Raw genomic sequence first — 27,326 nt, forward strand, 5'->3', positions numbered from 1 at the left:
AAAACATATGGTTGAAATTAGCTAGAATTCAGAATACATGGAATGTATCAATCCTTCTAGATAAACCTAATTACAGGCTTAGATACAAGAGTTCCGGTCAGGATTGCAGGGGATTTCACACACTGACAACCCTCCGATCCCGAGTGTTTGAAGTGTCTGAGCTAAACACCAACAAGAATTTGGACACAAGTGATGTAATTGCTTTTACCTGGAATAATTGAAATCTCCATATGCTTTGCACAGAAGCAATGTGATCAACGTATTTTAGGAAGTTCTAGAACTATGTATATTACCTTTATATTCTTAACATAAAAAGCATGTATCTTACAAATGTGACTAATATAGGAATCGCTCAGCTTACAATGACTATTTATTGATCTGTCATTGTGCAACTTTTACCAAACACAATCCTTCACCCCATCAGCTTTCATATGGTATTATAGGTCTTCATATCAGGCAGAGTTAACGTTAACATTTCCCTTGGACATGACCTAGAGCAGCTCTCGATGCGCTTCTACCAATACAGAAATGCTGTGGTTCTTTATTATAGCGGAGGGCAATAGAAATAAACCATGTTGCCTGAATATAGAAAGCGAGGCTACAAAGCACAGAAAAGAAAAGGAGAAGCAGTGTGTTTAGTTGCAGGAAGACAGGTCACAACACATCAATAATGCAATATGATATGAATGCCCAATCCAAGTCCATCAGATCCACATTAAAGCCCCTGGTTCAGTAGACATGTGTTGTAGGAACAGCCCATGCCATAGACCTAGCCTGCAGATGCTAATGATCTTTTTCTCCTACTGCGAATGGTTATTGTATGAGTGCAATGAGTACGCTAGGCACACTGACACACGGCATGGAGAAGCAATGGAAGCTGCAGCAGGGACAGTGCAGGGTTGATGAGAATGGAACACGGAACAGAAGCTGGTTTGCCATTCACAAACACCCCCAAATTGACCCGTCCAGCCGAGCCCCCCTCCCGTTCTCACCGCTGATGTCTGGAAAGAGCCGGAGAAAGGAGGCTCAAAAGGAAGGCAGACAGGAGGGGTCCCGCAGGAGCTGCCGCCCTGAGAGGAGGGTAAGGGAGGACGGAGGGTAGCTGGAGGCACGACAGGAGCAGGGGCCACAGATTCCGGGAGCACTGGGGAGTAGCGGGGAGAGTAGAACATGGAAGGACTCAACAGGGGAAGGGCAGGAGCCTGGCTATGAGGGGCAAAATCCTGGGAGTAGGAGCGGAAAACAGATTTGTACTGGGAGAGGGAGGTGAGGGGGACAGGGGAGGAAGAAAGAGAGAAGGTAAAAAGAAAAGCAGATTAGTATTAAAGCAGTTTAGTAGCATCCTCTAAGCGAGACCTAGCATCTTGGATGGAGAAACAGACCAATGGTCACAATCCACCCATTTATGTTCATAATCAATAACCGGTCAACACAAAACTTCTCATTGGTGGAGCAGAATCTGGAGGCAATTTAATATCCCTCTAAGGAGAGAAGTAATCAGATCATTTAAAATATTTACATGGGTTTTCCCATCTACAGAGGACTTTTCATTGGCTTGTGTACACCTCCTTGCAACTTTTAAGACACCTATTGCTTTTACTTTTTGGCTTCCAGGTATAAATGAATGTGATTGCCCTGGGTTACATCTCTGGATCCAGAGAGCAGCTTTGTGCGGCACCCCAGGTCATCCACAATAAGCAACTCCGCCAGGTAAGAAGCAAAGCACTTAGCAAAAGTTACAGGAAGGTGCATAAAGCCAACGCACATTAGTCATCCAAAAGTGGAAAATCCCCTTTATCCACACAGCGATCTGCCACTGAATACAAGCAAACTATTGTGTGAGAAGCAGTAGCCAAGGCTGCCAAAACATTCATGTGCCCACTGGCTGTGACGAGTGTCTGTTATGTGCTTTATATTATACACAGACTTCATTGCTGCACCCCCCCCCCCCCTCCCACCTCGCCCTCTTTTCCTTTCCTTTCACACGTCCCCTCCTTTCCTCTGCTCCACTCCTTCCTTCCTCCTGCATGCCACATTCTGCCTGTGGAATCCCAGCTATGTGCTCTCACAGCGGGGAAGCTGGAATGCCTCAGTGTCCCTCCTCCCTTCCTTCTATTAATCTCCTTTCCATATGGCCCACATTGCCTACTGGAGGCGCCGTATGACCACAACAGCGCTGTTCTAACTTCAGGAGAGTCGCAGCTATTTTTACTGGTTTCTGTAGGGAGGGAGTTTGGTTACGAACAGGTGAGGTTCTGGGCACAGACGCCTGAAACGCCCCATTCAGAAGCCCCCCTCCAGCAATAAACAAGGAGGGAGGTGGCAGCTTGAGAACTTCTTAGACGTTGTGATCCCATGCTCTTCTCCAACGGGTCTGACATAGTACACGTCTACACCTAGCATTGTCTACCGGAGACGTAACACCATTGTAGCTATCAGATCAAGCGATGTTAATGTGTGAACGCTCCTGTAACTAGTATCTATATTATTGGCGAGTTATTCTGTTATCATTTCAGCATTCATTAGGGGCAATTTTAAAGTATGTCTACTCTGCCATATATTAAAAGAAATGTAAAAGAATCTTAGAATCCCATGCTCTGTATAAAAATCACTTAATGTAGCATTGCTAGGTTCTATAAACTCTTCATTTGCAATAGCCAAATAATTTGCACTAGGGGGAAGTAAATCCCACGTCATCCATTTTTAGGGGTTGCATACGCCAGCCAGCAGCAGCCGCCGCCCACTGGACCAGAGATACAGGCCAGAGAGATGTTTGAAGAGTGTGGTAAACGGGACTGGGAGGGCAAGCGATCATTGTTCTCTAGCTCACAGATAACAAACCAGAGAATAAGTGGTTAACACTTTAATATACAAGCCTTTAAAAGAAAAAAGAAAAAAAACTACATGTACAGATATCACAGTGTTCTATGTTCCAGTGTTGGGAAGGTTTCTAAATAATACATTTATATCTGTTAAACAGCACGGAGTGAACGACGGTGCATAATAACACCAGAGGATTAATGATGTAGTATTAGCTTTACTGGCAAAAAGCTACTTATGTGAATACCATGACTCTCTGCCGCGTGATTTAGTATCAGCAATTAGTGTTGGGGGCAAGACAGACTTAATACCTGCCTGACAAGTTGCAAGGCTTACAGAGTTTATAACAAATAGACTATTGCATGTGGTCTGTAGGTTTTTATCACTGGTAACAAGTTGATAAGATTCTACAGGCCCTGACAATAAAAGGGGAAAGTGGTCCTAATACAGCACAGGGAAGGGTGCAGTTACACAGCTACTAGTCAAGATGTTTTACTTTACACAATAGGCAGATTTGTAAACATGGTATTCTCTCCATCAACAGTGGAAACATGCCAGAATCTCACACATACAGTTTGCATCCTTTCACACGAGTAACGGAGGTAACAGAAGGGATTTGTCTATAGGTAAACTTGTATATTCATCTCTGTACAATGTGTATATACGGTCATATTGCCTTTCTGCCTGGAAAACTATGGTGAATTAAAAAGTGTTATTTCAGGCAAATGGGATTCAGCAGCTGCTGTCAAATAAAATCACTATTGTGTCCGCTCTCTACAGCCTGATAATTTAGCAGCCGTGGATAGTTACACCCGGTCCTGAGAGTATCTATGTATTTTCCTCCATCCCAGGGAGAAATCAGTGGTGTTTAAATATTGGATTGACAAAATGCTGCTTGTCCATACCACTTGCCTTTATTTCATGTTGCTGCTCACTACTGTATATGTTACCACAATTATAATCATTTTGCTTGGAGGGTGACAAGAAAGCAGGATGAAATCTCGGCACAGGATCTAGCGTTCCTTGCAAAGAAAACACTTGTACATGATACAACACACACGCTACAGTCCATTCCTTGCACTCCACACCAGAGACAGGAACACAGGCGCGCTACAGTCCATTCTTTGCACTCCACACCAGAGATGAGAACACATGCGCTACAGTCCATTCTTTGCACTCCACACCAGAGATAAGAACACAGGCACGCTACAGTCAATTCCTTGCACTCCACACCAGAGATGAGAACACAGGCACGCTACAGTCCATTCCTTGCACTCCACACCAGAGATGAGAACACAGGCACGCTACAGTCCATTCCTTGCACTCCACACCAGAGACAAGAACACACGCGTGCTACAGTCCATTCCTTGCACTCCACACCAGAGAGACGAGAACACACGCTACAGTCCATTCCTTGCACTCCACAGCAGAGACAAGAACACATGCACGCTACAGTCCATTCCTTGCCCTCCACACCAGAGATGAGAACACACGCACGCTACAGTCCATTCCTTGCCCTCCACACCAGAGATGAGAACACACGCACGCTACAGTCCATTCCTTGCACTCCACACCAGAGACAAGAACACAGGCGCTACAGTCCATTCCTTGCACTCCACACCAGAGACAACACAGGCGCTACAGCCCATTCCTTGCACGCCACACCAGAGACAGACAGTTGAGCGGACACTCACCGAAGGCACAGGGAAAGAGCCTTGGCGGCTCAGAAAGCAGTTAGAGACTGAGAGACTGATGCCCTGAGGTAGGCTGCTGTCCTCAGGTGCGAAGACCCCTTTGGTTGGCTGTGCACAGTACGAGACAGAGGAGAAGGAAGAGGCAGCAAAGGAGGCCTGCAGAAAGAATTAGATACAGAGGGAGGTGGAAGGAAACAGGGTGATAGATGCAGGTAGCAGTTCCTTATCTAGAGACAGACATAGCTCTTAACATATGAACAGACTGTAACTACACTTAGACTAAAGTACAATACTACCCCTGTCCAATCCATAGGACAGTGGTTCCCAAACTGTGGTGCAGTGTCCACGGCCAATGGTAATCAAGGCGTGGCACTACTTGGTGATTATTTTGGCTCAGGGGTGCCTTGAAAAAATTCTGGAGATCCTATGGGTGCCTCGAACAGAGAAAGTTTGGGATCCACTGCCATAGGATATCATCTCACATGTAAACACACATTGTTGGGAAACCAATGGCCCCAGTGCACCGCATATAAACAAGCAAATAATGACATTTTTTCTGCTTTAAAGTAGGAGCCGTCACCCTACTTGTTTTACATTTTTCAGTTACAATGTCTCTTCAGCTTACAGTATACCAGTTGTCTACACACAGCGGAGGAAGCAATTTTGCAAACCATCAACTAATATTGGTTCAATCCAATCACTGCATTCCGATGAAGCGATAGGTCATATTCGCGCGAACGGTGGTTCAGTCCACAGGACGGCCGCCACCACTGTGTTTAGACAAGTCTGCCGTGTTCCAGATGTCTGTGCGACTATTAAGGGGGTGTCCAACTAAACTATATTTGTTTCATTTCCACCTCCACTCCTGACTAACAGAAGGGCAGGGGTTTCACCCCTACTGAAAATACATTCAAGTGGGTGCTGGGGATTACCGCTATTATATATTCTCTAAGTAATAACCGTTCTGCTAACCGAGGGAAGCTAGGTATATGAAAAACAGCACATTAAGGTAAGTGTACATTCCATTTACATAAACTCAATGAAAGTTTTAAAACTATGTACAGGGCGGCTATTAATACATGTAAAAAGGATTAAGCAATAACTCCACCCTGAGCTATAAATGTAGCTTTAGGTGGAGATGGTAGTTAAAGTAAACAACAAGAGCATGATTACTATGTAGGCACAGATCCCCGGCGGCTAGAACAATCTCAGCCTCTCTACCTTCTACCTGCAGAGCGGAGGTCCCCTAATGAATATATGAAGCTTTCAGAGGAAAGTTATCGACACTGTAAACCAGCAGAGCAGATGTAAGTTCAGTACAGGAAGGGCGCACAGGCGCAACTTACCCATGCCCCTTGAGATACGCCCTGATTTGATACATCACTTTATGCAAGTTTATGGATTAAACTGATGCGAGTTCTTTGTACAGTGCTGCGGAATTAGTGGCGCTATATAAATAGCAGACGATATATTTATAATAATAATAATAATATTATATATAGCTTTGCGCATATGCAGAGGGGTGTTTTTACATTCAGTTCTAAATCAGGCCCTAATTGGATAGAACTTGCAATATGCAGGTTCATATTGTCAAACCAGATTTTAGTCCTATATTATTGCAACAAGAGATTTGTTGGAAACTAGTTACATTTAAACTGGCTGTAAACGCTACAATCCGATCATCTTTATTTTTTATGAAATGGTTACAGAATTTAACGCTGTGTGGTCGAAAATCTATCAAATGCCATTAAATGTATATGGCAAATACTGATCGATAATGCGATTGGATGAGAGGACATTTTTCACTTATAAGGATAGTTATTAAGCCGAATAAAGTGCATGAAAGTCTAATGATCATGCCTTGTTATTATTTCGGTTTCGTTCTTATACCACCAGGTATCATACTATACTACCGCAATTCAAAAGCACTGGTCATTAATAGAAAATTTATACTGATGGCTGAATACCAGAAAGTTGTCTCGCTCGTTTAGGCAGTGTAAGAAGTGTGACTAATCGGGTTCATAATCTATTGCGAAATCTGTGAGTCACTTTCTATTTGTGGCATTGATTGCACAATATATAATATATGTGACTCATGGAAACCTTAACAGACAATGCTGGAAGCCCTCATTTCCACGGCCAAAACAGAGAATTGGGGAAGTGTTAGGAAAAACGTCTTGAGTACAGAAAGGTGCCTAAGTTTAGAAAATTAAAGCAGACATCTGTTTATGGGTTACAGCTGAGTTTTCAAATAGTACGTGTGTAGCGTTTTCATGGGTGTCCACTACGAAATCAACGCGATACCTTGAAGTGGTGTCTTTTCTGCCATAAAAATCAATGCTACCTTTCTATAACAAACACCAGTCCATGGCCTAAAATCTAGACAAGGTCTCAAATCAACAGAGAAGAGAGCGGAGGAGACACACACACACACAATACGGAGCGCGGTATCTGGCACTGAATAGCGGAGTTAGAGAACGGATCACCGGCTCGTACTTACCAGCTGTCTCTGTTTGGGGGGAAGGGCAGGGGGCGGTGCTCGTTCAACGCCACCCTCTGGGCCGCTGAATGAATCGTTAAAGCCGTAGACCTCGCGTAGGTGTTTGTTCTTCTGCTGGTAGATGTGCTCGTTCTGCGGAGTCTGATAGAAGACAGACGGCTGGGGCTCAGAGTAGTCCTCCACAAAACGCATATAGGTCATCACTGATAAACAAAGCAGATAGAAAAGGGGTTATTTACAGGATAGCAATCAAATGGTCTGAACTAGGACATTTCAGGGTCTAATCATACAGCTTCCATTAGATGCGAGTGGAAGACAACACATCCAGATACATACATTCACTGCATCCGACGGCCTAAACCACATGGTCTGCACTTGGAATTTGAGAAGACAATCGCTTGACTGGAGGCGTCAGGTTCTGCTCACGCTAGCTGCGTTGATTAAATGGATGCAAGCCCATCAACAGGGATTAATTAAATAGGCTATAAGTGACGGTCTGGTGGATGGGAGAGGATGGCAGGGGAGGGGAATGCAGGAGAACAGCTGTGAATTTACATCACACTTCCCTCAAACATCTACATCTTTCTTCCTCCGATATAGCAGCTGGAGGAGCCATCACGGATTATTTAATTTTATTTATATATTTTTAAACTCTTTATTTTTGACAATACAAATATAGCAACAAAAATTGGGGAACAGGAAAGGGAGGAGGAGTAAAAATTCCAAGAGTATATAATACGGTACAAAATCTGAAAGTACAGGGAGGGTTATCCCTTGCGGATTATTTCATTTTTAATCTTTGAAGCACCACAACCACTGCTGCAAACTGTAGTAGTTCTATATTCAAGCGCTTTGACAGCCTCAATCTCTGCGCTCTCCTACAGAACACACCAGTTGTCTCATTCGCCTGTGACAAGCCCCAAGAGAGCTGCCCAGACCTCCGGCAATCTCAGAGAGGATTTTACCAATTGCTGGGCAGGAGTTTGGCCACTTAATCAGCACAATTGAATTGGCTTCTGTCCAAGGGCAGGGGATTCCTTATATGGCAGTTTCATTGCACGAACCTGAGGCCGCCAAAAGCATTGCAAGTCTTTCACAGCTGATTTATTTACACAGAGTCTCCAAGCAGCTTGGCTTGCAGGGAACGAGAGCTATACGCTCGTCCAAGATGCTTCAATCCGTGCTAAATGATTTGGTGCAAACTGTCTTGAACAACAGGCCATTTTAGGATAGGAAGCCTCTCGAAAACGGCACAACTTGGATCATTTGTTTTATTTTTCTTCTGAGCAAATAACGGCATCTCTGTACAGTCACATCAACATTCAATCAAGGAACACATTACACAATTATATTTTTATCAATAGGATAATTGTTTTTAAAACCAGAGACATTTGCAGTACAACTGTGTCATTAATAGACTGTTGTGTAAAGCTTTTACACTATAGACGATCAGACAATCCATTGATTCGCCCATCTGCATTACATAGAATCGACCGACGCCTGCACACGTGTCCATTTTTATTTTTTAACAGTTCAATAGAAAAATTATCAAATTGCAATACATGTGTGTGATTACCTATAGGTTCAAAATCTGTACTCTCCTGTGCTCCTCATTGACTCTCTTATTCATTGCTGAACCCAGACATAATCAGGACACCAAGATACTGGACAAAATTGCTCATTTTTTAATGGGAACGTGCATATGTTCCTTATAAAGTATGTTCCCACATGTTAAAGTTGGTAAACATAGATCTATATTATTCAAATGCACAAGACTACTTATTTCACACAATCTCTGATCTTTCTCCAAGACTGCACTTAGGTGTCAGGTAAACATCAAAACATTGTCCGCACCCCACACAACCTATTGAACCCACTTCAGTCAGGCTCTCATCTCCAACACCCCACAGACACTACATTGACTAAGGTGGCCAATGATCTGACTGCTAAATGTAAAGGCCGTAAGTGCATCTTTTTCTCCTGGATTTCTCCGCTGAGTCTGGCGCCATCTACTTCTCATAGAAACGCTCCATTCCCTCCATTACTGTCCTATCCTGGTTCTCATCCTGTTTATTAAGTGTTCATTTCTCTGGATCCATCTCCCCTCTACTTCCTCTACCAGTTGGAGCACCACAAGGCTCGGCCCTAGGCCCTCTGCTCCTCTCTCTACTGTACACTACATCTCTTGGAAAACCAATAAGCTACTTTGGGCATCCCCACCATTTGGATGACACCCAAATTGATCTATTACCAGTGTGGGCCTACGTTTCTATATGTCTGTTATTTCATCTTGGATGTCCTCTGGCCACCTAAAACTAAATCTAGCAAAAATTGAGCTAAATAACCTTGTTACCAGCCAACAAAATTTACTTATTTCTGTTGACACCACTACAATAAAACCTACCCTTTAATTCACTGCCCAGGCGTCATACTTGACTCAGTACAGTGGTTTGTTACCCTCATCCAATCAGTCGCTCTATCCTGTTAAATGCACTGAAGAACCCATATATATTACACAAAACACTGCAAAAAAAACCAAAAAACAAAGCTCAAAATCCATTCTGAATGCAGCAGCTAAACTAAAAAAAAACCAAAAAAAACATTCTTCTACTGCTGGGTCACTGCCTACAATGGCAGTCTGTATTTTATCCAATCCAATATAAAATACTTCTACTAGCATCATACACCTCTTGACTTTTCTTTAAATATCACCCCTCCGATCCTCTAAATCATTACTTGCTCCCATTTCTGGCTAATGGACTTTTTCGTGCTGCAGTCTCTGTGGGATTCCCTCCCCCCAAAATCCCCAAGTCTCAAAATCTTCAAGCGTACCCTGAAAACTCATCTCCTCAGGCAAGATAGTAAAATTCCCAAACCACCTTCTTAACCCTCCCTGGGCAATTCTACCCGACTACCGTCCCTCTATACAGTTCACACAGACTTACATTTATTCTCTTTCCATACTCAGACAACTCTCTGACTCCCCAAAACCAACATCGCTGTATGACCGGATCAGATAGTCCGCTAAGCACTAGCTGAATCAATATGCAATATGTGGCACCTTTCCTAGCTTGTGTCTGTTCCCAAGTGTAAAGCACAATGGGTTATGGTTGCGTTATATAAAAAAATTGAGGATAATAAGTCCCCTAAGTCTCCCTATTAAGAGGGCAACATCGTCCAAGCCATGAGTTTAACTGGAAGACTTACACCCAATTCAGTAATATTGGCACTTTATATTTTCATAGGTCTGCGCCTCTATAAAGATGTGGATTTCAGGGGTGCGGTAACGTAACAAAATAAGTGGTCACATAAAAGATTTGATCCGATGGTTCTACTTGAATCACACAATCCTCACATCGATGTAACTTTCATCACTATCACAAGCTGGCACTTACTGACCAAAAAAATTCGGTATTGGTAGTTTGATAACAGAGGACTTGGTGACATTTCTCTATCTCTGCTTCTGGGTCACCACACAAAAACAGATTTGAAGCCCTAATGTTAAACCCTTGACACAGGGGGAAATGTATGAATGGACAGTGTAGCACAATGTGACACCCTGCACCTGCTTTAGGGGTAAATGATTACTCTTGATGGGAGGATTGTGGTGTTCTGCTTGTATAACAAACCAACCAAAACACAACACTAATCCACCTTGAGATTGCAGAGCTGCAAAACGCGATTTAGCTGCACAAGAGGACAATGCTTTAATATCAGCCTGAACTGAGGAAATCAGTACTACAATTTTTAATGGGGTGATGTAAGCTCAATTACAAGGCACACTAGATATATTTGGCTGGCAGTACGGTGCAAATAAATCAATACCCCAAACTCTGCAAATATGATGACGTGGAATTAAGACAAACTGTTGTCCTTTTACTTTACAAAGTTAATTAGCACCTTAATGAGGGATATATGGGGGTCAGGTAGCCAAGCAGGGATTTTGGCCCGATTATGACTTTTAGTACAGGGCAGCAGAATGATTGGGAAAATTATCCGCAGTGGGCAATTTATATTGTATGTAAAAGAGGTCATCGCGGTGATAACGGTCCAATTATTTTGCACGGTTCAAATGAGTCATTAATATTTCTAGTGTGTTTTATAACACAATTAGGCTACCATCATTAAGAATCAGTCTTGGGTCTTGGTATATTTTTCAAACTTTGTCATTAATTTCTTTTCAGACAACCACACTTTCTGCAGCCACGTTGTCCGCTACGCCAAATGCCATTCACCGGTAAGTAAATTAGTGCAGCGATGAGCTCTCATAGGAAGTTCCTACAAATATCTGGATACTGTAATAAGATAAGTGTAACGCTCTGTGGAACAACAACTAAATGTAAAGACAACGTAATGGTGTATGGGGTTGTTTGGTATTTACAGAGAACAGCCGATCTCACGTTCTTACGGTTGTGTAGGAAGACAATGCCACTTACTGTGTTTGTTCTTCTTTTCCGGCAGAGGCGGCGGCTTCTCCGGGATGTCATCACACTCCACCCCGGAGAAGTCGGGAAGGAATTCCACCTGAGAGGCGTTTCCAGCCTGGAACGGTGACACGGCGGCAAAAGGAGGAGCGGACGGGGCGAGCAGCAGGTCGTCCTCGGAAATATTGTCGTACTGGGAGGGGTGACGCTCGTAGCAGACTCGGGAGCCATCGGAGGCGTAGGAAACGGCACTTCTACGTTTTTTCTCTGGCAGGGCGGGAGGGGTTTCTACGGAGGAGGGGTAGGTGGATTCTGGGTGCTGGGGGTTGTTAGGAGGTAACTGGAAGTTTTGTCCATGGAAGGGGGAACCGGATTCTCCTAGGGATTCTGGGAGAGGGCTGAGGACTCCGGTCCCTTGGCCAAGCATTTGGTCTGCGCTAGATAGGTCTTGTTGCAGGAACTCGTAGTCTGGGTCATAGTTATCTGCGATGAAAACAAAAGTGTATAATCAAGAATTAAAGCAAAATAGGTGGATACATGCATTTGATCATCTTGAGATACCTGGATATATCATGTCTGTTACAAATGCGTACTACAATATGCATTATGATCAATAAAAGATTTTAAAAAAGTTTCAAATAATTCGATAAATCTGGTGCCAATTTTATAACATTTAGTTCAACCGCTGTCTTTGTTTATTGCTCCACTGGAGTTGCTGACATATATAGGTAATGTCTTCTATTTGTAAGTAGCAGTTAGGGTACCCAGGCAGCCACTTTATGGGTTGAACCAATATTCACAAGAAGGCAGTTTAATAATGGATTAGGAACTAGTGACATCACCAACAGTGCAATAAAGGTCTGAGGATGCCGCACGCAACTTGTAAGAGTTTTATCACACTCGTGTGACAGGTGAGGAACATGCTTCACTTCAATTGGTCACCACTGGATCGACTGTGCCTTTCCCGCTAGAAGAAACCACTCAAGACACAGAGTGGAGGGCAGCCATTCTGTTCTGAACCAATATTCTAATGTAGCCAATCAAATTGCTAGGAACTGGGGACATTGATGGAACACTTGGTGATGTCACTAGTTTCTAACGACGTTAAAACACAATACGGCTTAGAGACGGTAAGAAATACTATGCAAGACATGGTTTTATTCCAATGTTCCTTACTATAATCCTCCAGAAACTCATCATCATGCCTAAATGTTCCCATCTTACCTAGGGTCTCACAGCTGGTATTACGGGAGCACTGTCCGCTGTCCCTGTCCAGGGAGGAGAGCTGCTCGTCGGATTTGCTAAGCTTTCCTATACTGCTACACGGTGAAAGGCGAGGAGACTCTCCCCCATAGGACTGACTCCCGCCAGATAACCGACGATGTGCGTAACAGTTCACTTCAAAGTCCTGTAGGAAACAGAAGACACATAGAACATGACATGCAGAGATCAGCCGGGCTTTACAGAGAGATAGAACGCATCTGTCCAGTGACTCCTTTACCTGGGCGTGGATGCCGATCGGTAAACTGGACCCACTAATGGCGCGGCTCATGGGAGCTACAACAGCCACACGGGTGGGAGAAGGTGCAGATTGTCTCTTCTTTGGCGGTAAAGCTGGAGGTGGGCTATGAAGAAAGAAGGACACAGTATATGAGAATACTAAGCTTACACTCTACACTCTGCTATATGACAACAACTTGAGAGGAGAAAAAGACCAAACATATTACTTCTTCTACGTAGAAGCACCTTCTATCCCCTCAATTAGTAGAATACTACAGCACAAGAACCAAGGGTGATTGGGTGAGCCCCTTCTGGACCCATCCCGCGGGTGAGCCGGCAATTCTATTATTGCAGGGAGCTACAATATGAAGTAAGATAAACCTATCGTACAAGAGATTTACCAGTCACACTGATAGAACGGGTGGTAAGAACGAAGCGAGCAGGAAAGACCTAGCACTGCCTGGTAAACGAGATCAAGGATGCAGAGGAGGTTAGTGGATATGATCTTGGTGCTGGCATACACATATAAACCATTATAAATTGAAGGTTTATTTAATTTAAGGATGCAAGCTGACATGTGCCTTCATAACACTTCATTGCACTAGATTGCTACATTAGTTATGGTTAAATAACACACCACAAAACTTTGGGTTGTTAATTATACAAAATTGACCAATCGTTGTACGGTGTGAGCTCCAAAGTATCCGTTATATACGATGAAACCAGAACGTACGAAATCAGATTTGCTCGGGTAGGGCAAAAAAATAGCTCAAGCAATGACTCCACTCCAAGCTACACTTTACAAAGCGGTTGTAGAAAAGAGTCTGAACTTACCAGATTTCCATCACTCGTATGCCGGGGAGCGGGGGTTTGGGTGGAGCAGGCTCATCAGTTTGCACACTTTCTACTGGCACTTCCTTGCAGACGGGCTCAGGGGTCTTGTTGAGAATCTCCAGCTCTCGCTCTGACAATGGCAGTTCTTGGGTGCTGAAGTGAAAACATATCATAAGTTACCTGTATCAGGTAATGGAACAGAAACAATTACTTTACGGTGATCCACAAACTCTTAAATGTCTATCTCTTATACAGTTGAATATTAAAAAAAAAAAAAAAAAATATTAACCCACCCAAAACTCACCTGTCAGATTTGGATGCCGGTAGGGTTGGTTTCACAGGGCTATTGGGCGATGGCCGCTCCTGCTTCTCTATCATCAATCGCACCAGCTCCTGAAAGAACGAGACAGGTAAAATTAACCACAAATCTACACCAAACATACTAGTAGGTTAATTGGCTGCTATTACATTGACCTTAGTCTCTCGGTGTGTGTGTGTCACAGGATTTAGACTGTAAGCTCCAATGGGGCAGGGACTGACTAGAGCGAGTTCTCTGTAAAGCGCTAGTGGCACTATATAAATAGCTGATGATGATTTCTCCAATAACTTTAATCCTGGAAAATGTCCCCAAACTTGCAGCTAAAATCTATTGATATACTAGTGCCACAGAACATCAGATTAGATTTACAGGTTTGCATTTCAGGCGTATTCACGGCAAAAATGTGTATATCCTCCGTGTATACATTGACACATGTACCACATGTTTATCCTGACATGGGACAGTTTGTATTTTATTTGAACATAAAACTTACAAGGCTCTCACAGAACACACAGAGGCGATATCACCAATTAAAAATTATTGATAAACGGATGCAACAAACAAGCAGAATGGAGGACTGAACCAATATTTATCACTACTGGAGGGATGAAGCGACGTATTATCGGTGTCTACGGCGCTTTCAACACACACTTCTCAATAAGGAAATAAGGGTTAGGGCTGGATTAAAAGTCAAGTTGAGATGGGTGATAAATATTTGACTTTACTTCCCCATGAAATCATCACTTTATTGAGTGGATTTTATTGGCTACAGAGCATGTGAACGTCACCTTTTCAGATGTCCTAAACATGAAATCACATAATATATAGAGTGTATCTGGACACTGACCAACAGACCAGGTGCTGACCTCCCTGATGAAAGGAAGGAATATGATAAGAAACTGATCTGAATCTGATGTAACGGTTTTCTATAGTGAATGGATGTGAGCCTCAATGTATCATGAGCAAAAGTCTACCAAACATTCTGAACAGATATTTTGCTTTTACAAGTGTGTACGGTATACGGGAGGCATAAAGTGACCGATTTAGAAAGGCAAGCTGTGCAGAATAACGTGTTCAGAGCTTATTCGGGACCCCGGGCGGTGGTTACATCTTGTACTCTAGGTGGGAAGTGATAACGAGGGTGGCAGAGACCCCGAGGCTTTGCGGACAGCAGGAGGATCTAGGAGATGAAATCACAGCCGTGGAGCTGTGTGAAGAAGGGGAGGGAGGGGAGGCCTGGATGACATCCAAATATCTGACTTCATTCCCTGGATGACCTAAGGGATGCAGACTCCAGCTGTGTTCGCCCCCCCAAAGGGGATGTGCAGGCTGCCAGGCACATGGGCTGTGTTTAACTCCTCAGCTCCAAACAGGAACTAGTACTTCATAGACAGTCCTGCAAGACTATGTGTACCCAGTGATAACCCCTTAGCACTCTCAGGGGAGAAGACTGAGGAACCCATTTATATGTATAAGGAAAGGAGGTAGGCAAAGGTATAGCGGCATTTGATGTAACGCCCGCGGCATATGGTGGTGCCACACTGCGTTTACAACACTAAGCATGCAATCTCCTGGTGAGGACTACTTTAAATACCAGGATACTGAAAACATGCACATGTATAGGGGTAACATGGAACCAGGAATACATACAACACTGTCAGCCATTGACTGTTATGGAGGGATGCCCCCTATAGTCACATTATAGTTTCCGTGTCATATTCCTTTAACTGCGGCAAGAATACAGAAAGAGCGAGCAAGCACAATAGTAGTGTTCACACGGCTTTTCACAGCACACTAGGTTTGGGTTAAAATCACTTAAGCGATTAGTCATTCTGTTCTTTGGGACGAGATCAACGTTTTCACGAATTAACTGGTATTATACATCAGCAGTTTGTTTAGTGCGGCTACATCAATTTTAGAACAAGTGCTGCTGTTACCTTTGTAATGAACTTCAACAGTCAACCACTGAAAAGGGCTTTTTCCTTAAACTAACATGGGTACTAAACCCCCTCTTTCCTAATAGTACTTCGGCAGGGGTCCCTCTCTTCAGGGAACCCCTAAATTTAGCAGGTTCCCGGAACGCACATATAGATCACCCACCGTCAGGTCTGTTTGGGTCTCCAAGGCTGCATTAGATTTCTCCTGCTACTGAGAGAGCCGAACAGCTCTGATTGGCAGAGATTCCGGTTTATATGCAAATCCCAGGACCCTACGTAATACAGATAATGACTGAGGTCCCAGGGGAGGAATCCCCACTAAGGTCCTATTATTGGGAATGGAGGGAATTTATTACAGGGTTAATTTATTGCGGAAACTCCCTTTAAGCTCAGTAAACTCTGATTGGCTGTTGGGGTTCCATGGGTGAGAGGCAGCTAGAGGTCTAATTACAGCACAGGGTTCATGATAAGTATGAAGTATCGTCATCAGGAGAAGGCATCCACAGACAGCACAATATGCATGCTATGAAATCGATAAAAGCAATGGATCATCTTTTCAGCAGTGTCTGTAAAACATGTAGGGACTAAGGCGCATCATATCTACACCTGGTATGTCGGTTAGAGATTGAGTTAAATATGGTTTGTTAACAATATTTTTGTTGATGTCTTATTTATGATCCAAGGACTTTTAAAAACAAAAAATCAACATAACACTATCTACAAAGCAGATCTGTCAGCATATCACAAAGCAATCCCCATTTAGGGAGCATATTGGTAAACTACAGGGAAACCGATCATAAACATTTTTTTTAAAGCAACTATGGAGAGTCGGTGACCATCCTGACCTTAACGCCATCGAGGACAGCCTTAATGACATCCCTCACAGTGGTTACCACCTCCTTATCCTCGGAGTTCACACCTTCTAGCATCACCTGATCAGACCAGCGAATGAGGTTGGCGAGAGACTGGTACACCCGGCTGTAGCAGGAGGAGATGGCAGTACTGTGAACAAGGAAGAAAAAAAGTGTCATTAACACAGGAAGACCTCCCATTCCTCCAACACACAGGCATTCTATGTACACGGACGAGACGGACTTCATCGTTCCTGTTGTTTAGATAGCAACGTGGCCTAGGCTCGTCTTAGATGCATGGCATCCTACGGTAAGTGAATTATGTACTAACTATAAAAGAGTGAGGTCCTAGTAGGACCCAGCCAGTCACCAGCTGTTTGTGCCATTCACCTAAACAGAGCCTGTTCCACTTGTGCCAACAGGACAAGTAAAACTGGAGGAGATTGGCCTACTAAGGGGAGCATTCTACAGTAAGCACGTGTAAACGTTCCTGAAATGTCCAATATGGAGCGACTATACGTTTCACACTAAATTCTACGAAATAGTCTATATTTAGGATGCAAACTCCCTTTTTCATTCATTAAAACAAAGTTGATTTTATTATGCGCTCTTAGGAGAATAGACATTTTTATAGAGGTTCTCTATTCTCTTCTATTTCCTAACTCTCAATATGGAGCACTCAGACTGAGAAAGAAACCAAGCCCACTTTTACTCATTAACGTAAGTGTTAAAACCAGTGAAAAATGATGATGAAACCGTATAGAATATCCAAATATACAAAGACAATACCTAAAAGACAAAGGCATCGTTCCCATTTCTTGTTTTATAGAATAATATCCTCCTCACACCTTCACATTCAGTGCAATATACAAAACACAAAAAACAAAAAACAAACAAAAACAAAAAAAAGCAAAACAAAAACACAAACAAAAAAATAAAATAAAACATTCATAATACAAGTATTAATGTGTTTTTTAATATTCCGTTTTCATCTGTCTTATCCAGATGAATGCCTTGGAAGTATGAGTGAGCCCTAATGTTTATTATGAGCTTCCATCTGTTATATAAAAATGATAAAGCCGATATTGTGTGAATAGTAGAATGATGGTGGAAACCTAAGACTTTATGAAGTGCCGCGGTGAAGACTTTGGAAGGATCGGCAACTACAGATGGATGGATAGAAGAGCCACGAACCTTTGTTGAGATTGCGTATCCACCTGTACCAAAGGCAGAATGGCTTCTAGCACTTTGCTGGCTGACCCAGGGAGCATCACCAACACCATCTTGTCTACAGCCATCTTATCTACAATCGTCTTGAAGTACCGCAAGGCATTGACCACCTCCTTCTCCTGTTCCTCCAGGCGGCTCAGGGTCTAGAGAGAGGATGGCGAGGAGTGAGAAAACACATGTCCATAGCGCTGTACAAAAGAGGCTTTATATTTTAAAGCATTCAGCATGGAACAATATTAAATGGACCTCTAAGAAAATAATTTACCAAGTCTGAAAATTAAACAAGTGTATTATGCTAGGAAAGGAATGAGATAAGCATCTTTATGTACTTTCCCAACTCAACGATGAAAACAAAAAATCCTAAACGACACTGTAGGCGTCTCGTACATCAAACCTGGGAACCTAAAAAAATTACATCGCCCACGTTACCACAGCTAATCCTGTTACCCATATATGTGAGTCAGCAACAGTCTGAGCTATAGGCTTTTTGGAAAGTACAGTCCCCATCTATGACTGTACTTTACTAGAAAATAAACTAGCACAAGCTAAGAGTGGTAACGTTTCTTACCAAGCTCAATATTCTGTGTTACGATCAACGGGCATACAAGTCTTAACGCCAGTTTAATAGATGGCACTTTCTAATGACTGAGAAAAAAATAAAAAATCATAAGAAACAACACACCAGACTGCCAAACCCTTTTTAAAAGGTTAAATAGGGGGGAAATAAACCAATCACGTCAGAAGTGCAAATTATTTTGCAGACGCTGAATAAATTAAACACAGTATGCCCTTCAAATCAGTCTTTGTTTTGCAGTAGGGGTGTCACACACATTTCCATCTGTATAGTGTGTTACTATATAGGCTAGTAGGAGCTTCAGAAGTGTTTTTATTGGTCGCCCCCTTTCCAGTCATTACAAGCATGTATGCATAAAATTATCAGGACAGCCCCCAATACAGGAGAGAGCAGTGCGTGAACAATCAAAGTACATTTTTCCTATCTGGTTATTACAACTACCACCAGCTACCAGTCCAAACCGCAGCTACTAACCCAACGTCCACCTCTCAGCTTTCGACATGACGCTACACAACCCTCGTTCAGGTGCAATCTCAGCAACAATCGCCAACAGCCTAAAGATGTCTGCAGTTCACGTCCCCTCTTCTTCTAACAATAGCTAAAGCAGACAGCCGTTTGCTCCCAAGTCCATATTGAAAAGGTAAAATACAGCACTGCTTCAATTAGCAGTTCCCAGTCTACACAAGATCTCCCCCACCCCCTCTAGAGATCCCAGAACCCCCTATACAAATATTAAATCAAATTATCTATACCTATACCAGACTCTCACACAGACTCTCACACAGACTCTCACACAGACTCTCACACAGACTCTCACACAGACTCTCACACAGACTCTCACACAGACTCTCACACAGACTCTCACACAGACTCTCACACAGACTCTCACACAGACTCTCACACAGACTCTACTGCCCTGTAACCAACTGTTACTGTGTAAGTACATACACATATTGAATACAGATCATTCCTTACAAACAGATACATGTATACCTTCACCATGATTCATCAGAATCTGCATCAGTGTCAAAGGATCTGTGTCATGCAACATCAACTTTTGATGGACGGATATTTAAACATCTTAATATCTAAATCAACACGCAAACGTGTTATGGATACCAGATGGATCAGAGGCCACAGAACATGGTTTGTATGGTCACTAAAATAGTCACACACAGCTTCAATGATAGCAATCCGATTCTTAGCAGAAGGATTAAGTCACACAATAAAAAACAAACAAAACAAGAAACACACGCAGCATTAAAATAAAATAAATTTAGGGAAGGCTGGTGACCAAAAACGCAAATAAATTTTTGTGTATGCCCGAAAATCTAATCAAGTGGTGACCACTGTGTGCGCAATCGTCAGACAACCTTTAACACATTCCAAGTGCAGAAAACGCACAAGATATTAAAGTCTAGTTACAGCTTTCATTATCATGCTCCTAAATTAACATTAGCATGTAAAGAACATAAACCAGGTTGCATTGTGTAAATAAATTTAATAGCAAGATCTCCGTCTGCTCTAATGGGATGGATTTTGCATCATCATATCTACTCCATTATCTTTTAACTATCCAAATATAAGAAAGGTCTAATGCCCGCACACCCACTACAACTGGAATAACTCCAGCAGCCACAATTCTACTAAGCAAAAAAGGTGATAAACTTTAGGGTTAGAACTCACAGGAAGTTTAACACTGGGAAAGAGAAGAATAAACCTCTGAATAGTAATAAAGGGAATGGAAGAGTTAAATTATAAGGAGACTTTAGAAATACTAACTTTGGAAAAAAAGACGCCTTGAAGGTGGCCTAATTAATATGTATAAATATATACGTGTTCAATATAAAGATTTGTCTAATGAACTTTTCGCACCAAGAACCATACAAAGGACCAGAGGTTCCAGTTATGAGTGGAGGACAGAAGGTACCACCATCAGCATAGGGGAGGGATTCTTTACTGTAAGGGTGGGGAAGCTGTGGGATTTCCCTATCACATGAGGTGGGGATGGTGCGATTGACCCAAGGAATTGCTGGCTAAATAAACAAATGTCGTACTTGGGGCTTTGCTTTACCTTCCCCTGGATCTGGGGTAGGATTTATGAAAGATTGAATTTGATGACCATCTGTTAATTATATAACTATAAAAGGCCGAGTTTAATTCTGGAATTATACTGATTTTCCCAGCACCGCTTCTTATAGTCTACAGTGTGTACAGACATTGGACGTTGCTGAATTTCATGGTCTAGAGAGAGGATATTATCCAGCTTAAGCTCAGATCTCCCTGGTGGGAAGATGGACATGTGTCTCTGGAAGCTGCAGACTTCCAAGAAGCTGGGTGGGACCGATCCCTCAGCTGTTGGGCGTGGTGGAACGCTGACCTCCTAGGGCGGATAGCAAGTGGCCCACACTCCAGCTGTAGGGTGGGAGATGTACTGATGAGATCAGCTAGAATCACAGATTGACCATATATAAAAGATTACACACCACACAGTATTTAAAGCAGCTAAAAAGGGAATTGAAAGCAGGAAAGGGAAGAAAGGAAGCGACGGAGAGAGTTTATAAGAATCTATATTCTTAAGTAAAAAAAAGGAACCAGTGAAAGTTTATCTGAAGTAACATCGACTCCCAATATCCTTGTGGGGTCATTGACTCTCTGAAACCTGCCAACTTCACGGGTGGCACCATAAGGACGTGCAAAATTGGGCTTCAGTATATTTCAGAGATGGACTCTATTCAACGCCTCGTTCACACTAGGTTTTAGCATATGCTGTACAGTCTATGCAGTCAGGAGGCACTACCTGCGTGTGTGTCACTTGTAAATCACATGGCGATCTAGAGATCGGTGGTCACTGGGCAGCTCATCTGGTCACACTACAGTACCATACTCTCCAGGAATGTCCGGGAGACTCCCGAAATCTGGGCAGGTCTCCCGGACATTCCAGGAGAGCAGGCAAGTATCCCGCATACTGGAATTTATTTGCCATTATGACGCGATTCGTTGCGAATCATGTCATTTTGGATCCAGCCCGCGGCAAAACGGCATTTTGTCGTGGGGGCGGGGCCAAATTGACGCGATTGGCCGGGCCCTGCCCCCTCCCACCCTCCAAATACGCCCCCTGCCCGGGATCTCCCGGAATTAACTATGCAAAGGTTGGCAAGTATCTACAGTACTTGTGCAGCAGTCCTGGCACAGTCACCTTTAGCCCTATACTGTGAACAGCGGGAGGCAGTGTGACCACAGCAATCAATGAGCCCTAGGTCAACATGCAATTTACACCTGTAAAGAGGAAGCCACAACTTAGTATCAAACCATAACATGGATTCATGTTTGCAGTGGAGATATAGATAAATATGTTCCCATACTCTGAAAGGACTTAAGATATCATAAGGTATCACCATTGTATGCAGACTTGTTGCAAAATGTAGACAGACTTTATACACACACACACACACACACACACACAGAAAAAGCTAATTCTTCCTGTGTATAAGTGGAGAGAGCGGACGTCAACAACGTACCTTATTAACAGGTTTCTCCTCAGTCTTCACAGTCAGGTCGGCAGGCTTCCCTTTCTTGGAGGGGGTCCGTTTGATGATTTTGGGAGAATGGAACTTGTCCTTCAGTTTCATGGTGAAGGAGGAGAGGTGGGAACGCTGGCTGTCTGTAGATAGAGAACAGAGGAAAGGTCATTAGACTGTTCTGTAGACTGGCTGAGCCCTCAAAACAAATGTGGGAAGACTGTACATAGACAAAACAAAAACAAGATAAAACTTTATGTAATAATATGAAATCCTGGAAGAACAAGGATATAGCCAACTTGCCGACACCCCCCACTGCTTAGCAAAAACACTGGCACTCCGTAAAGGGCTACCGTGCAGCTTTTGGGCAACACCCTGTACCGATGCTAATGCAGTAGAGCAATGGGAAAGGTTATCCTGAATAATTGGGACTTGGTGGTTTTCCAGATAAGTGTTTTTTCATACCTAAAATATTTTAAAATGGTCTCTAACTTTCAGACAATGTCCCCTGGCATTCCTGCTCTCAATAACTTGTTCAGCAGTGCTCCTCGCAGTGATTATGTCTTAATGTATGACATTACTATTTTTAAGCAGAAATTCAGAGTTCTCTCAACTTTTTGGACAATTGTCAGAGGAAACACTGAAAATCCCGCGGAAAAACAGTTAATACGGTAATTTACTCGCAGGGAGCCGCGAGCTGAAATCCAGCTAGATTTTACTGTATTAACTGTAATAGTTTTAACGCCGCGGGACTTTTTAACAATTGAATACGCCCCTTGGTATTTACCGGTCATTGTTAAACCTGTTGATGAGGCTGGTCACACAAGATACAATTCTTCCACTCTGCACATGTGCCAAGTGGACAAGATACAGTCGTTTGAAGAAGATCTAATTGCCCGGGACAGAAAACCAGAGTCACTCTTGTTTGAAAATAACCTCTCGCACCCCTATAGTGGCCCTCCATGCCGCATTTACTAGCATGTCTAATAATTAGCCAATAGATTTCTATTGTATTATTAAAATCACTCACAGGGATACATTTTTCACCACATGCTACAATATCGATCTGATTGCCAGATATCGCAGTATAAGGGCTCACTCGGTTCTATCAGATGCTCTAAGCCTGCGAGACATTTATTATATCACATATCTAACAAACATGGGTGGGACAGCTCCTTCCTCTCTGCCCCGGGCTCCATATGATCTCCGTGCACAGATTTATGTAATCCATCATCAAGCCTTCATCGCTGAGTGACTCTACTCTGAGTAACAGTCTCCAGAGCCGTCATGTTTTCAATCATTTATAATAACCCCTCTCACAAGCACAACTCCTGACCCAAAGTGTCAGTAATACAAATAAAGTATTCGCCTACTTAAATGCATCAAAACTCCACAAAAGCAGTTTATGTAGTTTTTGTGCCCTTTACTGTATATCCGAATAAAAAAAAAAAGGAAAAAGGTACAATTGCTATGTCCAAGCTACTATTATGTCCCTAGAGAAAATGCTCTAATTCCCCATTTTTTGTAAATCAATATAATAAAAAAAAAAAAAAAACACATAAAAACGTAATAACAGGACTGGGACGCGGCTGGACTCCACGCAAGGTTCCAACAGGACTTCCGGTTGAATTTGCATCCCCACTTTGAGTTTTATCCCAGCACCTATTATTTACAGTTTGCACACTGCTTTACAATTGGCCACTGCAACCACAGTAAGGGCATATTATATAGTGATGATTTCCTTTGGCATCACATGATCACCAAGAAGCTCCTCGACTGACTGGCTCAGACTCAGAATAGGTTACACTCTCCTGCAAAGAGAAAAACCCAATGCTTCCATGTGGGCGGCAGATTTTTGCAGTGGCAGCTATATATGATGTATTGAAAAGTGCCCCACATATTGATATTGAAAATGGACAAGCGAATTATAGGAGAGCCTTTAGAAAAAAAAAAAAAGTAAAAAAGGACACAACTTGCTGTCAAAAAAAAAAAAAAAAAAAGAATAAAAAAGAGGAAACAGAAACAGTGTATAGAGGTCCCAAAATATAAAGCAGTACAGAATGTGTGTACACATATAAGGTTGTTCCACATATAAAATGTATTAAAACATATACAACTATATATATTAAAACCTTTTTCAGAATAAGCAGTAATCTAGATATTCACATATAGATTAAATCAACATATTTAAAAGCTAAATAATTTCTTCTTATGAAGTGTGTATATATATATATATATATTCGGATGTCCTGGAGCTTAAAAATGACCCGACGCATTTCTCTGCCACCATTCCAGCTCCATCAGAGGACGAGAGGGATTGCACCTTTTATCATGTAGATTTTAAATATATATTTTTTATCTATTTTTAGGAATCAAGCATATTAACTATTGAAGTATATGTAGCACTGTCTTTTACTCTCTCTCTACAAGACAAAGTGGACATTCTCTTAAAGGCAGTTATCAACAACGTGCTTAAGGGCCTGACACGCGGCCTTAGATAATATTGATCAATGAAGTCGTCACCATACCATTACAGAGCAGACCGCGAGTCTGCCTCCGTGATTAGGGGGGGGGCCGCAGGCGAGTCTAGAGGGTCGCACAATGCCCAAAGTTTATAAGTTATTGCATCTTTAACACACATTTTAAACACCATTCTCCCCCTCCATCGCCAAGACCCCCAGGCCAATAACTACTGATGTCTATGTAGAGTTGTATTTGGTTTTACAAGGCAGACAAAGCAGGGTACGACTGTGACAATAGCACAGCATTCTGAGGACATGTATAACTATCAACATAAAAGTTTCCCCTTCTTCAAAAAACTTTGGCATGAAGATGGCGGCAGACACGGAAGCACGCGGCAGCGCGACCACGTGCTCCGTTACCGTCTCGGCAGCTGCAGCAGGCCGGAGCGACAGCACCTAGCATGAGCAATGAAAAAGAAGCTCTCTGAAAAACCACAGCTAGAAATAGTTTGAACAGTCAAATGGGAGTATGTAGCGGCTGAGGACCGCAACCCTCTCTAAATATCTTCTCAGCCACCACAAGCCAGCAGCTGTTAGATCAGCCTCTGAGGCTTGTGAATAACACTCCAAGCCTGGGAGGATTATACCAGCACACACTGTGTGTTTAACGTTACAAGAGAACCAAGGCCTTCTGTATTCACCACCCTGTGCACTGACACACAGGGGACAAGCTGGTGAAGTGCTGCAGAGAATCGACAAACACTCTGGGAACGGCTGCCGCATCCGAACAGTATTTAATAGGGGAGTGTGATGTACTTTATAGTATATCCAACATCCAACACTAGGGGGCGCATGACACATTCTGGTCAGAGAATCTGTGTAGGCGGGATTATAGCTTCAACATTCTTCGAACCATTATGTATGGTGAGGGATAAACAATCCCAAAAGATATCAACATCATCACCACCATTTATTTATATAGCGCCACTGAATCCGCAGCGCTGTACAGAGAACTCATTCACATCAGTCCCTGCCCCATTGGAGCTTACAGTCTAAATTCCCTAACATACACACAGACAGACAGACAGACAGAGACTAGGGTCAATTTTTAATAGCAGCCAATTAACCTACCAGTATGTTTTTTTGGAGTGTGGGAGGAAACCGGAGCACCCAGAGGAAACCCACGCGAACATAGGGAGAACATACAAACTCCACACAGATAAGGCCATGGTCGGGAATTGAACTCATGACCCCAGCACTGTGAAGCATAAGTGCTAACCACTGAGCCACCATGCTATCTAAAATCACCTTGGAGTTGCAGAAGTCTCCTACACATTTGCTTATATATGACGATAGGACGTGTAATATCCTTCTAATGCACATTATTCTGCACACGTACACTAGAGAAGACCCCAAATAACATTATAAAAAGCTTGTATGGGACTTCAAATAACAACAGCTCCCAAATGTAAACTCAGGAATATGAGAAACCGTAATAATAATTATTAATAATATTGTTATTCTCTTTCTAAGGACGTATGAACAAATAAGTAGGGTTTACAAGCAGCATTCAATGGCCGAGCGGCTATAAATGACTTGATGGGGCAGCCTGCATATCCTTTACACGGGGAGACACAGATGTCATCTGTACACTGGCAACGTCTCAGATATCCCACTGACAAAATGGGATTCACACCTTAAATTAAATCTCTCAGCAGGGGGAGAAGCTTGTGCAGCTCCAGACATGTACAGGAAAGAGCTGGCACTGGTCTGGAGTCATCAGGGAAACATAAAGGATGGAAGATTAATTAAAACACCATTTTAACATGTATCAAGATTCCGGGAAGCTTCAGGGCTGTATTATTAGACCTGACAATGATCTACGTAGGCATTGACAGCGAGCACCCTAAAGTGTGTACCCCACAAGCCTATACCCACCTATCCATCTCCCCTTTCTCCGTTATTTCTTAAAGTTCCTCTAGAATCTCAAATGCAACCTGTACTGTTTCACTGTCCCTAGAACGGAATGTGACATGTAATAATCACAGTAAACCGGCTGCCCCACAAAGCACCCAGGGTTAGGGCTTTGGCAGAATCCCTGCTCCCACAGACAAACAAGGATTATAAAAGCCACGTTATGTAAGAGTCTACTAAAATCATGTCTTGCCCGCAGCTTCGTTCACAATCTATTCAGGCTCTGAACAAAACAGGAAACTACAATAAAAAAATAAAAAATATATGGTGGCAGAGACATGTTTTTAATTCAACTCCTACAAGCTGATGGAAAAGGATAATGGGGATGTTACTATACATTGCAGAGCGATCCCCCCTCACCTATCCTCTGTATTAACACCATATGACCCCAGTTATGTGTGGCAACAATACAGCCTAAGCAGAGGCAAACTGTGATCACTGATCCCTGTACCAGTCAGGCTGGGTCTTCATGCAAGAGAGTATTAGACCGGAGCCTGGAAAGAAGATACATCCATTCTGACAATCGCTCAGATCGAACACCAACCTCTATTTCCAACATGGCCCTTTCTATGACATCTAGAAAGTAAACACAGGAACAAAAACCAAAAAAGGGACTTTTCAGAGTAAATACCCTTATATGCAAATGGGGCAGACAGATTACAGGAACATGATAGATCAAAACTATG

The 27,326-nt window shown here is 42.8% G+C and overlaps 1 protein-coding gene across 6 annotated transcripts in view; it reads right to left on the reverse strand.

The window, feature by feature from the left end:
• RAPGEF1 (Rap guanine nucleotide exchange factor 1) overlaps nucleotides 1–27,326 on the reverse strand; it is a 73,698-nt gene that overhangs the window by 17,293 nt on the left and 29,079 nt on the right. For 2 of the 6 annotated variants that reach the window (XM_075185268.1, XM_075185269.1), the window contains exons 2-12: nucleotides 22,205–22,347; nucleotides 18,074–18,252; nucleotides 16,874–17,030; nucleotides 14,077–14,165; nucleotides 13,773–13,925; nucleotides 12,940–13,063; nucleotides 12,663–12,846; nucleotides 11,451–11,921; nucleotides 7,015–7,217; nucleotides 4,515–4,670; nucleotides 993–1,253 (exon numbers count right to left, since the gene is read on the reverse strand). In XM_075185268.1, the coding sequence (XP_075041369.1) occupies nucleotides 993–1,253; nucleotides 4,515–4,670; nucleotides 7,015–7,217; nucleotides 11,451–11,921; nucleotides 12,663–12,846; nucleotides 12,940–13,063; nucleotides 13,773–13,925; nucleotides 14,077–14,165; nucleotides 16,874–17,030; nucleotides 18,074–18,252; nucleotides 22,205–22,347 (2,120 nt within the window). The remainder of the gene's footprint in view (nucleotides 1–992; nucleotides 1,254–4,514; nucleotides 4,671–7,014; nucleotides 7,218–11,450; nucleotides 11,922–12,662; nucleotides 12,847–12,939; nucleotides 13,064–13,772; nucleotides 13,926–14,076; nucleotides 14,166–16,873; nucleotides 17,031–18,073; nucleotides 18,253–22,204; nucleotides 22,348–27,326) is intronic. The other 4 variants (XM_075185271.1, XM_075185270.1, XM_075185273.1 and 1 more) reach the window with 2 other exon arrangements.

This window comes from Mixophyes fleayi, chromosome 9 (genome assembly GCF_038048845.1).
Source record: "Mixophyes fleayi isolate aMixFle1 chromosome 9, aMixFle1.hap1, whole genome shotgun sequence".
Classification (NCBI taxonomy): domain Eukaryota; kingdom Metazoa; phylum Chordata; class Amphibia; order Anura; family Limnodynastidae; genus Mixophyes; species Mixophyes fleayi.